At 38.1% G+C, this 17,825-nt stretch overlaps 1 protein-coding gene across 1 annotated transcript; it reads right to left on the bottom strand.

The window, feature by feature from the left end:
- Window positions 1-2,241: 2,241 nt before the first annotated feature.
- Window positions 2,242-15,186, bottom strand: ak3.L (adenylate kinase 3 L homeolog). Its single transcript, NM_001095977.1, is given in 5 exon segments — window positions 2,242-2,585; window positions 3,470-3,588; window positions 4,819-4,991; window positions 6,485-6,604; window positions 14,817-15,186. Coding segments are annotated over 5 exon segments (666 nt in total). The 5' UTR covers window positions 14,965-15,186; the 3' UTR covers window positions 2,242-2,479.
- Window positions 15,187-17,825: the final 2,639 nt, after the last annotated feature.

The following is a 17,825-nucleotide window of genomic DNA, read 5'->3' as shown; positions in this document are numbered from 1 at the left end:
TTGGAGGGGTTTTTCAACCCAATTTAAGGGTGAACAGGATCCTTACATACCATCCAGCAAAGAAGGACCTTACTGCATCGTTGCCTTTTTGCCAGAGAATCTGAATAAAGGGGCATTTCCTCTTTAAAGAAGAACCTGAAAAACCTATACCCTTGTTTAATATTTGTTTGTATGTCTTTGGTAATCAAAAGCATGCACCCTCAGGCTTTACAAAATAAACAAACAAAGTATTTATTAGCACAAATGGTAATCTGGGTGTATCCTAAGAAGTTTTACTTTAAAAAGTACCAGAAATTTCCTTAAGTGCATATTTAAAATTGAAAGAAAACAAAGAATTACAGACATTTTGTAAATGACAAATAATGCAGTACCAGTCATTACAAGACAAGTTAAATATGCATGTACAGTATGCTTACATAATTAGAAGCATTATTTTGTTTCCCTTATTCAGAGGTATTTTTTCTGCTTGGACCTTTTCTGAACATAAAATGCAACAGCGGTTAGTTAATAGATAAATACCACATATATTTCTGGCATTCACATGATTTCGAGAAAGAACAACACACATCCAGTAAGAATTTGGACAAGCCCTACTCAGCAGTGATTGAAATCGCAAATTCTGATTGGTCATTGGGGGTTACTGCAGCAGAATAAAACTTACACCAACTAGGCGAATCACATCACACTCAGGTTCTTGTGATATAAGATTCTCAAGGGCACCCAGAGAGATATAATAAATAAATGTTTACAGAAGTTCAGTGGAATTGTGGAGGTTGTTTTCACTTGCAGTGCTGAACTATAGTTGTGCCACAGCACATGTGAAAATGCATGGAAGAAGACTCTTTGAAATCAAATCTGAGTTCAGCATAAATACCTACATTTTATCATTTTTTTAATGTAAATTTATGCTTAAGGGGCACTTAATCATAGGCTCATAGCCTATAATTAAGTGCCCCTTTAGTCACAAAACTCGTAAGGCTTCCTTTTTTCTAATGCATTTTTCTTAAAGGAGAAGGAAAAACATTTTATAGTTGGGGTGCCAACATTTCTCCTCCCTGCCTTCCTTATAGGAGATAGCCAAGGAGGAGAAATTGAGCGCCACACAATGGATCGTCGCCCTGTTGCCTTTTCTGAAAAGGAGCACAAGCTGAGATTCGGTAAGTTATTTTAAATAAAGACTTTTGTGATTTTAAATTTTAATATGTGTTACTGTCATTTTTTCGTAGTAAACAAACTAATTTTTTTAAAAATATCTTGATGTTAATAGTCCTTTAACTTTTAGTATGTTCAGAGTGATATTCTAAGACAATTTCCATTTAGTCTTCCTATTTTATTTTTTATGGTTTTTCAGCTATTTAGCAGCTCTACAGTTTTTTTTTAGCAGCTGGTCTTATTTTCCCTAGCATCTAAGCTTGAAAGAACAATAGTTTTTTTTCCTGCAGAGGTTAGTGACCCCCCCCCCCCATTTGAAACCCAGAAAATGGTAGAAAAAGACGGCAAATAACACAAAAATTGTAAAAAATAAATATGAAGACCAATTGCAAGGTTGCTAGGCATAGGACATTCTATAACATACTTAAAATTAACCACCTCTTTAATGAAAACCCTAGATGTCTAAACCAAATTATAAACCCACCGACTAACTCAGAGGAGAAGGGCCTGGAAGCTTCTTTTGCTTGATTTTAAATCTGTAGTTCTGAAACATGGGGACAAATACAGTTCAAATATAATTATTCTGTGCATTTATTTTTATTTACCATAAAATTAGCTCACATATTATTCATATGAGCCAACCAACGTATTTAATAAATAACTGTTTTTGCATGAGGTTACAAAACCAAGTACAAATATAGTTTTCATTTCTTAGTTGCAAGTTATATTTGATTAGAGTTTGGCAAATTAACTTACAATCTTTTATATAATCTAGGGATGCACCAAATCCACTATTTTGGATTTGGCCCGAATCATTTGCGAAAGATGCGGCCTAATACCGAACCGAATCCTTATTTGCTTATACAAGTTAGGAGTGGGAAGGGGAAAACATTTTTTACTTCCTTGTTTTGTGACAAAGTCACACAATTTCCCTCCCGCCCCTAATTTGCATATGCAAATGTTGGATTCGGATTCCCGAACCGAATGCTGGATTCGGTGCATCCCTAGTATGAACATGATATTCCAAAATTGGTTGGCTGAAACCAAACTAAATAGATTATATGTTCTTAAAATCACACGACTTTTTTTTTTTTTTTTTTTTTTCAAGTAATCAGTTTTCCTTTCCTAGAAACCTATATTAAAAAAATAAAATTCAGTTGTAAGAATATTAAAACGCTAAAGTGAGCAGACATACAAATTGATTTTGTACATAAACATTAAAACAGTTTGTCACTTAAAGTGATATAAAGTTTACATTCATATGGTATGGCACAAGATAGGCTTTGCAGTAAAAAGGTGTTCACTATGAATGGTTCTTGAAGTCTCCTCACTTCTGGTTTATATCAGACAGTTTAGTCTGCAGGAACTCATAGACATGTGGCCAGATCTTGTTTGTCTCTGTCCCGGAGAAAGTTTCCAACACTCCCTTGTTTCTAAGGAGAGAACAACAAATATTAGGAATGTATCCCACCCCACTTGTATTGAAAAACCTATGCACTGTATGTATGTATATGAGAGAGAGAGAGAGAGAGAGAGAGAGAGAGAGAGAGAGAGAGAGAGAGAGAGAGAGAGAGAGATTATGTGACTTCACTTCTGCTGACATCACTTCCGTCCCGGAAAATTTTTTGCATACCCCCCCTCCGATATATTTTAAAAGTTGACAGCTCTGTCACCATGAAGTTACAGTTTTGGGAGACCTAACTGCTGTTTTCTAGGACTGTGATCACGATTAGTATCCTTAAAAGGAGAAACAAACCCCTTATTTAAAAAAAAACCTACGCCCTTACCCCACATAGACCCCGCTCCCTCCTCCCCCCAGCCTAGCTGCTACCCTGGGCAAATGCCCACAACGTTTTACTTACCCCTTGGTGCAGATTCAGGGATCGGAGTTCACGACAGCCATCTTCCGGGTTTTTTGTGTCTTCTTCTGGCACTTCAGCAATTTTTGTAAATTTCGGCACATGTGCAGTTGTCGCAAACCGGGAAATTGCTCCAACTGTGCATGCACCAGTCTCATTCTCAGATTACCGAAGACCCGGAAGATGGCTACCGTAAACTCCGATCCCTTAATATGCACCAAGGGGTAAATAAAAAGTTAGAAGCATTTACCCGGGGTAGCAGCTAGGCTGGGGGGGGGAGGGAGTGGGGTCTATGTGGGGTAGGGATTTTTTTTTAATAAGGGGTTTGTTTCTCCTTTAAAAAAAAACAAAACACACACCAATGGGTAATGCTGTAATGGGTAATGCTGTAAGGATTAATTTCTTCCGACAATTAACTTGTCGATGAGTATGGCTATATGAAGGCAATTCCAACTCACTGATAGTACTCCAACACAGGCCTTGTAAGAGCTTCATATCCATTCAGTCTCTTGGTAACTGTTTCTGGCTTGTCATCTTCCCGCTGTATCAGAGGTTCTCCTGTGAGGTCATCAACTCCCTTAAAGCAATAAACACAGTATTAACTTGTTGCTATACATAATGGCTAGTTTCATCAGAAAGACAGTCACACATGGTTAAAGGGTTGTTCACCTTTAAATACATTTTTAGTATGATGTATAGAGTGATATTCTGAGACAATTTGCAATTGTTTTTCATGTTTTATCATCTGTGGTTATTTCACTTTTTATTCAGCAGCTCTCCAGTTTGCAATTTCAGCAACCTGGTAGCTAATTACACAAATTACCATAGCAATTAGATATGTGCAGGCCCATAGTTTGGACCAACTTACGCACAAGCTTTGTGGGCGGGTTCGGGCTGAACTTCTCCATGCGCCCACCCACCGCAACCTTACTATGCCCTGCTTCCACCCGCCAGGTATGGCGTTTTAATGTTTTGCACCTGCGCGAACCGCCCATTCCATGACATCAGAGAGGGACTGGCACTGGTGCTGAACTGCTGGGTTAGGGTCAGGTGCGGGTTGATTTTTTGTCGACCCGCACATCACTACTAGCTACTATGCATTGTGCACTGATTTGAATAAGAGATTGGAATATGAATAGGAGAGGGCCTGAAAAGAAAGATAAGTAATAAAAAAGTAGCAGTAACAATACATTTGTAGCCTTATAGAGCATTTGTTTTTTTTAGATGGGGTGAGTGATTCCCCATTTGAAAGCTGGAAAGTTTTAGAACAAGGCAAATAATCAAAAAACTACTAAAAATAATGAATGATGAAGACCAATTGAAAAGTTGCTAACAATTGGCCATTCTATAACATACTAAAAGTTAACTGAAAGATGAACCACCCCAAAATAAAAACAGAAATATGCTGAAAACTGTGAATTAATATATTGTACCCTGTAACACATTTTAAAAAATATTTAAACACTTAAGGGCAGATTTATCAAAGGTCGAAGTGAAAATTAGAATTTAAAAAATTTGAATTTCAAGCTAATTTTTGTGTACTTCGACTGGGGAATAGTCCAAATTCGATTCAAATTTGAAAATTAGAATTTCGTAAATTTATCATATACTTTCTCTTTAAAAATTCGACTTCGACAATTCACCGCCTAAAACTTGCCGACTAGGTTTCCTTCCCCTTTAAAGATGTAGATCTACTTACCTTTCTTCTATAATATGTTTTGAGTTGATATCCATACAACCTAACCATAATGTACATACAATGCATGGTTATAGCACAGGCACCATTTCATAGTCAATCAATCATTACCGGGACTTTGGGAGGGTTGAATTCCGTGTTGTACACTCTGCCGCTAGCAGGATGGATCCATCTTGCGGTAAGGCGGTCCTTAATGGTTTGAAATGGTACATTCAGGTCAATCACAGAGTTTATGTGATAAGCTTTATCTAAAGCCATTGCTTGTGGTACTGTCCGGGGAAAACCTAACAGAAAAAATCAGTAAATTGTAGATCAATTAAAGGCATTGTGTTATGGTGTCTATACGTTACAAAATCTGTGTGTCGTGTCTTCCCACTCTGCAGCTCTAGTACAACAGCTGTGGATCATTAATATATAGCTCTAGCAAATGTAACCTTATTTTCTTGGAATTTAGTGAGCAGTAAAGAGATATAAGGGCTCTTACTCACGAGCGGTTGTAGCTGCGCAGGAATAGACGCATTACATTTTTTCCAATGGGGCTGTACTCACACAGGTGTGTGTAGGCGCCGAACGCAGGTTGAGACGCAACATGCTGCATTTTTCCTGCATTTGGCGCCTACACGCGCCTGTGTGAGTACAGCCCCATTAGAAAAATTGTAATGCGTCTGTTCCTGCGCTCCCCTGCGGCTGAACGCAGAACATCGGAACCCAGGGGAGCGCAGCTTCAACCGCTCGTGAGTAAGAGCCCTAAATGGTCTAACAGCAGACACAAACTGTGATTGGCTCATGCAGGTGACCGTAAGTTTAGTAAGATAAAAGGTGGATTTTTTTACGGGAACACACAGGTGCATAAATGCAAAAAAGAAGGCGTGGGAGGGGGGCATTTTATAATATGTACGGAACAGGAGGAGGAAAAAGAGGCAAAATAATATATAATTTCGCTTTTTCATAGTAGTTTTTATTAATGAGCCATGTGTAGCTTTGGGGCTCTTCCCTATAAACTTTATATTGCATTTTATAAATCTGTGACTACAATTTATGTAACAACTTAACAAATGTAATAGTAGTGTATTCACAAAAACCTCTTTTTATTCTGTTACAAAACCCTCCAAGGCCCAGCATCTCCAATACCAACATAGCACATAGTTCAGAAAGAACTTTAGGCAGAGGGAAGCGATGCAATCACTAGCCAAGATGGCAGCCACAATGGAAAAGGAACAATTTGAGTAAAAAAATATACATCTGTTCAGGAGACCATAATCAGGCCAGTCTTAACTGTTTGTGTAGTTTTTGTTTTCATTGAACAGTAGCCAGAGAAGGCAGGGTGCAGTTGCAGATCAGTTCAAAGGGCAGATAGTCAGTCATGGACAAAAGAAACATAACTGTAGGACTGTTGTAGGAATTGAATTCTGCTTTCTTCTTATCTGCCTCCTGTTAAATCTCCACCTGCCACTCCTAACATATGTAGTATTTTTCTCACAGAGAATACAAAAAGCTCAGTCCTCCCAAGTTTGCTGGTTTAACAGGATCTCACTGAAACTTGTGTATTATAACAAATAATGTACCCACAGTATAAAATTCAACTCAGAGTACCATGACCTATATCAAAGCACTCAGCCTCCATAGAGTCATGGAACTCCTCCTTGACATATAACATTATTAAAGGTACAATGGGTGGTACATTATCCCCTATATAAATAAAAAAAACAGAGCCAATGAATACAGTTTTGCCTTGCAGATGACATTGTTACAGATAACACAGGTCCTATACACTTACCATCAAGTAGCCAACTGGTTTCGTTGATCTTGAGAAGCCCTTGCATTATAAGTCGGGTGATGACATCATCTGGAACAAGCTGGCCTTGGTCAATATAAGATTTTGCAATAATACCAATTTCTGTGGATTTAATCAAAATATTAAAATAATTAGCAAGGTAAAATGGAAACACTTAAATCTAAGCACAAAATATCAGCAAGTACCAGATTTTATTGGTCACATATTCTATGTTCAAATTCAAAGAATTCAGCAGAAATCGCGAATCCAAGCAGGTGGGGAGCAGTTTTTCAATGTGGCTAAATCTACATGAGCCAGCTGAGACAATAGCCTTTCAGTGCAGCCCCCCCCCCCCACAATAGTACTCAATTGTCCCAGGAGGAGTATTATGGTGCCAGCATGCCTTGTTAGGCTAATGACAATGTTAAAGGGAATGTCAACCCCAAAAAAATATTTATTTATTTACTTCTTTTTTGTCAAACAAAAAAGAAACAGGGGAACTAACACTTTTGCAAAATGATTTAAAAAGTAACCAGCAGGAGTTGGGAAAATGCTGCTCACAAGAGCAATTGTTTTTACAAATAACTAAAAGCACTGATCATTTTTAATAAATGTATATTGGAAAGCTGCTTAGAATTACGTTTTCTTTTTGACTAGGCACATTTTTATTTTGGGGTAGACTTGCCGTTTAAATAGATAGATTACTACAGACTGCTTTGTAATACTGAAAAGTGCAGTCGATTGCAACACCTACGTCTAAAAACATCGAACCAGTCCCTGGATCAACTTGTATGTATATAGATATATACATATTTATACTGAGGACTGCAATAAATGCAAGCATGTCTACATTGCTGCAAATTGGAGAAGTGTTTACTAAGATTGTAACTACTCAGAAGATGGAAAAATAAGTGCATGTCATGCCTTCCCAGTTCATTCTTTCTAGGAATCCTGTGACAGCTAGCAATTGTTTGCTTTACTCACTTATACTAAAAGCAGTGACTTTATTTGTCTATTAAGCAATATTAGCTTTTTCACCTGACTTTCAGAACAGCTGAGCATACAAGCCAGAAAGCTACCAAAACGGACTTTCTCTGGGCGTTATTTTTCTTATGTGTTTTCTCAAAACAACTGAAAGCTAAGCAGCAGTTTGTTATAAGCAGAAGACAGTGGAGAGCAGTGTTTGAGCTCTTAAATAAATGTCAGCTTTCTATAAAAATTATGTTACACATCATTTTGTAGTTTTTTAATTACTTGCCTTCTTCTTCTAACTCTGTCCAGCTTTCAAATGGGGGTCACTGACCCCATCTAAAAAAACAAGTGTTCTGTAAAGCTACAAATATATTGTTATAGCTACTTTTACTTGCTTATTTTCCTATTCATATTCCAGTATCTTATTCTAATCAATACATGCTTTCTAGGGTAATTTGGACCCTAGCCACCAGGCTGCTGAGCTGTTGAATAAAAAGCTAAATAACCCAAATACCACAAATAATAAAAAAATTAAACCAGTTGCAAATTGATTCCAAATATTACTAACGACAGCATACTTAAAAGTTCATTTAAAGGTTAACAACCCCCTTTGGCACATTTTTAAACATACATACTTAACTCCAAACCAACCAACATCCATAGTACACATATATCAGCCAAGATAGCTAACCAGTATATATATGAACAGATTTTATTTGTGCATGTATGGTCACCGTTAGGACCACAGTATATAAGGCATCTCTAGGCATTTGGTCACCAAGACATTTCCAGCTCAATAGGTAAGTGACAAACAGAGTGGAATTGCTACATATTTAATTCAACACAAATTATCAGGATTTAGACGCACTCGCAACCACAGGTAATCGTTTTTTTGAAAACATGGAATTCAGTATTTCCCCAGACCTGTAATTAAACCCAAGAATTCAGGAGATTAAGCTGAAAAGACCCCTGTGACAGTTCCATAACAGTTTGGATTCTGTGAATGCAATTTATAAAAAGAACAAATGAAAGTTGTTTGTTTGTGACCCTATTTAACATCTCCTTTCCTCATTCTCAGTGGGGTTATCGGGAAGAAAAAACAGCCTAAGAAAAATGTGGATGTTCTGTTTAGCCAGGCCTATTATTCTTTATTACATTTAGCTTTTTGACCAAACTGGCTTAATATACTATATGCAACCAGATTCAGTACAGGTATGGGATCCATTATCCAGAAAGCTCCAAATTATGAAAAGGTCTTCTCCCATAGATTTCATTTTATCCAAATTTTAATAAGATGTAATTAATCCTTAGTGAAAGCAAAACCAGCCTATTGGGTTTATTTAATGTTTACATGATTTTCTTGTAGATTTAAGGTATGAAGAGCCAGATTACAGAAATATCTGTTATCCGGAAAACCCGAGCATTCTTGATAACAGGTCCCATACCTGAATATGCATTCCTAATATGTGGGTTAATATATGGGGTTCAACATATTTCACAGAAATTCCGTTTGTGTGGCACTGGTCTTAAATTTTTCCCAGTACAGGAGACTAAAAAGCTACTTAATTAGCACTGAGGTTTTGTGGTGTATAAAGACCAAAAGACACAGCTGTGCAAAGAACAATGGCTCTTGTTCAGTCATTTACCAACTTTACAGGCACTTGCAACAATGTCCTGCTGTGCTTAATAAATGCCACACAGGAGCCGAGAATCAGCCCCTTGTGACATTAGCCTTAACACTACTTCTGCCTTACATTCAATTAAAAGGAAAGAGCCTGACAATTCTGAAACTGGGGGTTTTCATCCCTAAAACATAACTGGAGCATTCTGCTAAAGAGCATCAGTATCAGCAATTGAATGGGAGGCTGATTTTGAGCACCAGAAATATGCAATCGGTATAATGGTTATGGCACAAGGAGAATTTATAATGGAGGCATTTAATATATCTGCTTTTTCTGCATAAAATTCCCAGTGACATAAATGAAAAGCACACAGGACCAGCCTTTGTTTTATGAAAATGGAGCATCAGGACCATCTTTAACTATTGTATTGGTTATTGGTTGTCCTGTACGTAAATCTGTATCTTCGGAGCCTGGGGTTTTCCGGACAACGGAGCTTTCAATAATTTGGATCTTCATACCATAAGTCTACTAGAAAATCATGTAACATTAAATAAAACCAATAGGTTGGTTTTGCTTCCAATAAGAATTAATTATATCTTAGTTTGGATCAAGTACAGTACAATGTACTGTTTTATTACTACAGGGTAATAGGAAATCATTTTTAAAAAATTTTGATTATTTTGATAAAATAGAGTCTATGGGAGACAGCCTTTCTATAATTCGGAGCTTTCTGTCTAATGGGTTTCCAAATAACAGATCCCCATACCTGTACAATCAAAATTGCCACGACAAGTATGGGACCTGTTATCCACAATGCTCAGGACCTGGGGTTTTCTGGGTAAGGGGTGTTTGCGTAATTTAGGTCTACATACTTTAAGTCTGTGAAAAATCATTTAGACATTAAATAAACCCAGTGGGATATTTTTCCCACCAATAAAGATTATTGTGATTTGAGTTTTTTTTTCCATAAAACTCGATCATTTCGAGTTCCCCTCCCCCGACTACACGATTCAAGTATTTTCATAAATCAGAAACCATTCGAGTTTATTCGAGGTATATAAAAAAAAAAAAAAAAACCCATACACCTCTAAAACTCGACCTTTGATAAATAACCCCCTGTGCAATACCCTTTGATAAATAACCCCCTGTGCAATACATCTGACTACAGGGGAAGAATACCACATTCAAACAGATGAACAGGGAATCATTTTTTAAGAAATCATTTTTTTAACAAATTATCTATAACAGCATACAAACCAGAAGGTCTGTGCCCAGTTTGGTCACCCCGCATGCTGGGCTATATCAGGCTGATCTAATATTGGCCATAGGTCCTGATGCATTTTTTTCTTAAAAGAAACACTGGGGGGAAAAAGTGCAGCCATTTTATTTGCCTTTTCCAAACAATTACACTTGCACATGCACAGTACAGTAAAATCAGCACTCCTTAATAGATCAGGGATTCCTTGTCCTTTAAGGTGGCCATACCATACATATATAATTAGATTCCCAGTAAACTGATAATCCCTCTGTATTATGAAATTCTGTTAACAAAGCATCACAATAAAGGGTGAAGAGTAGGGCTGTATATTGGTTATGTCATTGGTACCTCACCAAAAAATGTAGTAGCTTGAATTTCCATAAATAAGGGGGTATACTCCCACGTTATGCCCATTTAAGCCCCTGACAGGGAGCACTTTTTTGCATGTTCACTTTGCTTATCAAGCACTTATAGGTTTCTTAGTTATGCCAGTTTGTTACAATTATCCCTTTGTGTCTCCTCAAGGCTCAATGTACATTTATGATATAATTTTTTTATTATATAAAAAAAACACATACATATGAACATGCACCTATTTAAAGCTTCATATGCACTAATAAATATTATTATTTTTTATTCCTATAATTCCTATAATATTTACCATATTATTTTTTATAATAGTGTAATATATTACACTGCTAAATATTCTTAAATAAGTCCATTCCTTATAATATTTTCATAATAAAAAAATAAGGTTTGATAAAATAATACAATATGTAGGCTACAGTATAATGCCTCTGTGCAGACAGGAACATTTTAACATGCAGATTCTTATAATCTATAAATAGTTAATCACATGCAAGTCATATTTCCGTTGGTTAGTATTAGTGTTAGTATTGTGCCTGCCTTACTTCAGAAGGAGAATGGAATGGAAGCATGTTAAGCACATAGAAGCGTGCATACCAAATGCTGGGAATGCGCAATGTGATTGGGCGGAGTGAGCAAGTTAGCTAGGTAACTGTTCAAGGTGGAAATGGATTCCATCAACCTAGTAAAAAAAATAATAGCTAAGTGAAAATCAATCTAGAAACAGTCGTTTTCAGAGGATTTGGGGTCAAGCCCCTCTTTTGAGGTGCAACATTTAACTCTTAGATTCTATAACAAAGTTACACATATATGAAAAACATTACTTTGTCTACCATTTTCCAATCCATATTCCCAAGAATATCTGAGTAAAGCAGTTCAGGTTTCAGAGCATTTACAAAACATATTTTTCAATGGATTGATGCATTAATCAAGGCAGGTAGATGTATCAGCTCCCAGCTCTAACACCCCTGTGAACTGCTAACCGATTGACAGAAATGACATCACTGATTAAAACTGCTGACATCACTAAGCACCATTGTGTAATATAACATCATAAACACACATAACTCTGGCGAGCTTCTGGCCTGAATGTGCTTCTAATATTAGGTTTTAATACATGATTTTTGACTACTTTTTGTATTGTGTATGCATATCAATTTTTGTGTGTACTTCACATTTACTGGTATGCACTGGGGTACTTATGTGCACATTATCTGTAGAACAGTTCCCACATACTCCAACAACTGAGGTCACGGTAAGGTTATTAGGATCCTCCACACAATGTCCCCTACAGGGCTTTGCAGGCTCCTGTTACAATGTCACACCTTTGATGACACTCAACGTAATGACTTACAGCTGAGATGAGCAACCAGTAGTCATGTTTTGTTATCAGCACACCATAGAGAGCAAATGTCAGCCCTAAGGCTAATGGAGCACTGGGAGTTTTGTCGGCTGCCGACATCCAGCAAGTATTCACTATGCCCCTGCTTGTCACTGCTAGTAATGTTATTTAATGGAAAGAGTCCTGGCTGAAACACATGAAGGAGTAACAGAGCAAAAAGTAAAGGAAGTGTCCATAAATATCAATAGAAGCAGTGACAGGCAGGCAGTGCTAAGTACAAAAGTAGTGCTATATAGATACAAATTTACATACATACATAGCCCATTTATAGATCATTGCTACTATTTTATTATTTTGTGAATGACTAAAGCCACACAGGCAGATTTTAAGATGCCCCTTCTGACTGACTCCTCAGTTCATCTACCCATGTATCAGCCAAATGTCATAATACAAAATACATTGTTATCATCAGTGCATGGCCCACACTACAGTTAAAAGGGTTGTCCTTCTAGAATTATTCAAGTCTCCTATTCAGGCCACTGCCAGGTTTGCTAGGGAAGCTAAGACCCTAGCAACCAGATAGCAGCTGAAATACCAAACTGGAGAACCTCTGAACAAAAAGCTAAATAACTATAAAACCATACTAAATAATACATTGAGACATTGTCTCAGAGTATCACTGTCTATAGCATACAAAAAGTTAATATAAAGGTGAACAATGTGTCCACTTTGAGGTGAGCAAAGTCGCGCTGGTCAGGTTATATTTTCCCATCAGACGAGGACCACCATGTTCATGCAGTAATCGATCAGATGGCCTGCATAGCGGCAATTATGTTCCGATGGTTGGCCCGAGGGCTAAACCATTGGTTCAGCACAACTTTGCTCACCTCAAAGTGCTCACATTGGTAAAGGATATACAGGTATAGGATCCCTTATCCGGAAACCCAATATCCAGAAAGCTCTGAATTACGGAATGGCTGTCTCCCATAGACTCCATTTTATCCAAATAATCCAAATTTTTAAAAGTGATTTCCTTTTTCTCTGTAATAATAAAACAGTAGCTTGTACTTGATCCCAACTAAGATATAATTAATCCTTATTGGAAGCAACCCCAGCCTATTTGGTTTTTTTCATGTTTAAATGAATTTCTAGTAAACTTAAAGGAACAGTAACATCAAAAAATAAAAGTGTTTTAAAGTAATGAAAATATAATGCAGTGTTGCCCTGCACTGGTAAAACTGCTGTGTTTGCTTAAGAAACACTTCTATTGTTTATATAAATAAGCTGCTGTGTAGCAAAGGGGGCAGCCATTCAAAGGAGAAAAGGCTCAGGTTACACAGCAGATAGCAGATAAGCTCTGTGTCTAATGGTGTTATCTGTTATCAATTTGTTAGCCTGTGCCATATAGCCGTTTTTCAATTTCGGCCATTGCTCCACAGCAACTTGTTTATATGAACTATAGTAGTGTTTCTGAAGCAAACACATCAGTTTTAAAAGTGCAGGGCAACAGAACATGATATTTTCATTACTTTAAAACACTTACATTTTTTGGTGTTACTGTTCCTTTAAGGCATGAAGAGCCAAATTACAGGACCTATACCTGTACTTGTTTGTCTCCTTGACATTTCTAGTGCATGCTCTCACTCTCTGATAGCTAGTAAACAAGAATGGAAGGGGGGGGGGTAACTCTCATACACAAATGGAACATGCATATAGACTGGACTGTACATGCACCAACTGGGTAGAAGAGAAGTTGGCCAATGGGGCTTGCCTATAGAATTGTCACTGGTTCTACGTTTTCTGTAAGACATTTGTGAAATTTGAGTTTCCACAAGATTCCACTCCCCATTCACACAACATACAGAAATGTTCATTGGCTCCTGATAAAAATGTCCATTGTGTGTAAGTGGCCTTAGGCTGATGTCAAACATGACATTTACGCTGGTGTTGAAAATGCCACTCTGTGGTGGTCCCCACACTAAAGTTAATGCCACATGGCCCAAAAATAAACACTTGCACATTTTTTGGGCCAAAATCCACTCATGTGAGTACTGACATGTGAATGTGTTTTCTTACAGTGTTTTCTAAACATGAATTGGACCCCAGTGGATTGGCTGTTTTTATGCTTGTGGAGAAGATGCCACGTGACACTAGCCTTAAATGGGTAGTTGATATTTAAACAAACTTTTTGTATTATGTAGACCAGTGATCCCCAACCAGTAGCTTTTGAACAACATGTTGCTCCCCAATCCCCTTTGATGTTGCTCCTAGTGGCGTCAAAGCAGGTGCTTATTTTTGAATTACTGTCTTGGAGGCAAGTTTTGGTTGTATAAAAAACAGATGTACTGCCAAACAGAACCCCATGTAGGCTGCCAGTCCACATAGGGGCTACCAAATAGCCAATCACAGCCCTTTGTTGGCATCCTCAGGGACGATTTTCATTCTTATGTTTCTCCTCAACATTTGTTACATTTCAATATGGCTCACGGGTGAAAAAGGTTGGGGATCCCTGATGTAGACGATATTCTTATTTTGTCTTATGTGTCTTATTTTGTATGGTTTCATAGTTATTTAGCTTTTTGGGCAGCATTTCTCCAGTTTGGTATTTCAGCTGCTATCTGGTTGTTAGGGTCTTATTTTCACTAGCAACCTAGCAGTGGCCTGAAAAAGACACTCAATAAGTATAGAAGAAATATCCAGCAAGTGGGTGTTTGAATACAAAGCAGTGAGAGGTGGGCAGCAGCTAGCTGGCAGTGACAGGGTGCAGACACTTACCTGTCTTGTGCTGAACGTTGGTCCGGAGCAGGTCACCGCTAGACAAGTGCTTGAGGGCGAAGTGCTTGACGATCCGGTCCGACACTGTGCCTTTCCCAGAGCCAGGGGGGCCCATGATCACCGCCCGGAACAGAATTCGAGCCACCATGTTGCAAAGCGCGATCTCGCTCCAGAAAGTTTAAAACAATGTATAAAAAGAGAGTCCGGCCTATAGCTTGGCGCCAGTTGCGGATTTACAGTGCACAAGTACATACAATCTGCTTCTGGTTGCTCACGCTTTGCCTTGTAAAAAAAAAAAGTACATTACATTCAATGGAGATAGGATGACCCCTGCTTAGAGCGCAAATAACTAAAGAGCAACGTAGGATCCCTTCCTTCATTCTCCCCCTCCCCTCCTGCAAAGTATTCCTCCCCTTCTATTCGTTTCTCTCAGTTTTACGCCGCCCTCCTCCCCTGCAACTGCTGACGCTCCCACAGAGGAGGAGGAGGAGGAGGCGGGATGAGGCCGCCGCACTAGGAAGTTTCCCTAACGTGGACACTGTCTCACTGACTGACTTTCCCATTCACACAAAGCAATGGCCAAAAGCTCACAGGAATGCAACGCCTCAGCTCACAACCACTCAAACTAGATATATATTATATAGTGAATAAAGTACCTCATCTTGTAAATTATAAGGGTATTATAAGTTACCAGGAGTTTCATAACCAGCTCATGGAACCCAGAGGTAACTTCTAATATACTCATAATTTTGCAACTGGGGGTACATTATTTATTATAATACACAAATTTCAGTGAGTCATGTGACATAAATGACATCAGAACTCACTGTTTATAACTGATGACATCAGAACTTACTGTTTGTAAGCATATAATTTACAAGATATTCATGGCTTTTGTGTATTATATATATATATATATATATATATATATATATATATATATATATATATATATTAATTTGGGATGCTTATAACACAGACACAACACAGTTTGCTTTTAATTATTTATAGCCATGGTATTTATGGCTTAAAGAGATGTACGTTGTGTCAAATCATGACTCACTAAAACTTGTGTTTTTAAAAAAAATACAGCAGTATTCTTAACTGCAAAATCTTTTATTGGGAATGTACCAAACACAACATGTTTCGGGCTAGGCCCTTTATCACACTTGATAAAGGGCCTAGCCCGAAACATGTTGTGTTTTGTACATTCCCAATAAAAGATTTTGCAGTTAAGAATACTGCTGTGGATTTGTCCTGCATTCGAATTTCTACTGATTGACTCTATTGGGGGATCAACACAGGATACCCCGCAGGATAACCAATCAAGCAAACAAACGGTGAGCTGCAGTCCATCTTTATATATAATAGACTTTTAAAAAAAATATTCTTGTACTGTATTTTACAACAAGGGATAATTCCCAGGGCCTGGTTTACATAGCGGGCACCCCTAGGCCAACTGTCGTTCCTCGCCCCCGTCCCCTGCCTTTTATTCACTCAAATTTTCATCACTGGGATCGGAGCAATGGGGATTGGTGCATGGGAAATAAAAAAAACGATTGTATCTCCTGCGCATCCCTAGTGTTTCTGAACCAATGTGAATGTGGTTGGCCAGCATGCCGTCCCCTAAAATCCTGCCGCTCTAGGCCCGGTGGCCTTTCCACAAATCCAGGCCTGCTAATTCCCCTTAACAACCAATCAATCATCAACTTTTTGTTTTAGCCTGCTGCAAAATTACTCCCCAGAAGCCCCACTTTGGCTTTGGTTTTTGGCTCACCTCCCAATGCCCATGTGGTAAGACTGGGTGGAGTTTATTTGGGACTATTATGGACCTCTAAATAACCTTTTCAAATAGAGACGAGACAGTGGCACCCTGCCTTTCTTGCATTAGGGAAGCTGCTCCCTAATGAATACGGGAATACTTTTATTTCATGTTATTTTCATATTTCATAATAATAAAGCTAAATTAATGGCCTCAGATTTAGGAATGTATATAGGTAGATAGATTTTGTCTCATACTCTCAATTTGGCAAACACATTACTACTGCTAGGGCTTTACCTATCACAGGGATAACATGGTTATTCCAACATCCTTACATAGAAAACAAAAAACTTCTCTCAAAACTGCATTACTCTATTTAGTGCCAACTTGCAAATGCTGTGGAAGAGGTTGAATATCTGTATGGGACCACTTTCCATTTCTAGATCCTCCTTTCCTCAAAGGAATCATCAGGGATCAAATTAACTAGAATCAGTGTACAGAACTGTGGAATATGTTGGTGCTTTATAAATATGCAATAATAATAATAATAGAAGCCTTATCCCCCAGCTAATCCTGTAATGCTTCACCTTTTAGCAGTTAGCATATTGAAATTGCTCAGTAAGTAGGGCCTCACTGGGCCTCTTCACTTCTGGCTCCTCCTGCAACCACAGGGTCCCAGCAAGTGGGGGAGGATTAAGCCTTTGGAACCAATGCTGTGGTCTTGCCAATCTCTCTCTTCTAAAAGCTAATAGTGGGGGAGGACTAACTGAAACCAATGCTCAAGTCAGGAGACACGTGCAGGGAGGTGCCATTTAGTTAGGGACCACCATGCTTGAATCATCATATTCTGACTACAAGGGGTAATATCACATGCCTCTTTTTTACACATATTTGCAGGTGATTGTGTCAATGTTTTGCTTCATGTTTCTAATAATTGCAGTATTTATTACATATTCTCCCCCAATACAGAAAATCCTATTTCTATATTTGACCTATGCAGACATCACTGGCCTGGAACTGCACACATCCAGGTGCACACACAAACCCTGTCTGGCTTCTATCTTCTCCCAGTCCCAGGTACATCCCGGACCCAGTGCAAATATTTTTTAAAACAAAAAGCTAGATGGGCCCTGATCATAGTGGAACCCTAGATTATAGCCTAGGTAAGCCTGTGCATTAATCCACCCTTGACTATTATTACATTTACTACCCCCCATGTAGAAAAATATATTAATTTCTACATGTCC

The sequence above is a fragment of the Xenopus laevis genome, chromosome 1L (assembly GCF_017654675.1).
Source record: "Xenopus laevis strain J_2021 chromosome 1L, Xenopus_laevis_v10.1, whole genome shotgun sequence".
Lineage (NCBI taxonomy): Eukaryota > Metazoa > Chordata > Amphibia > Anura > Pipidae > Xenopus > Xenopus laevis.
The sequence above is the reverse complement of the archived record's forward strand: the minus strand, read 5'-3'. Positions and strand labels throughout refer to the sequence as shown.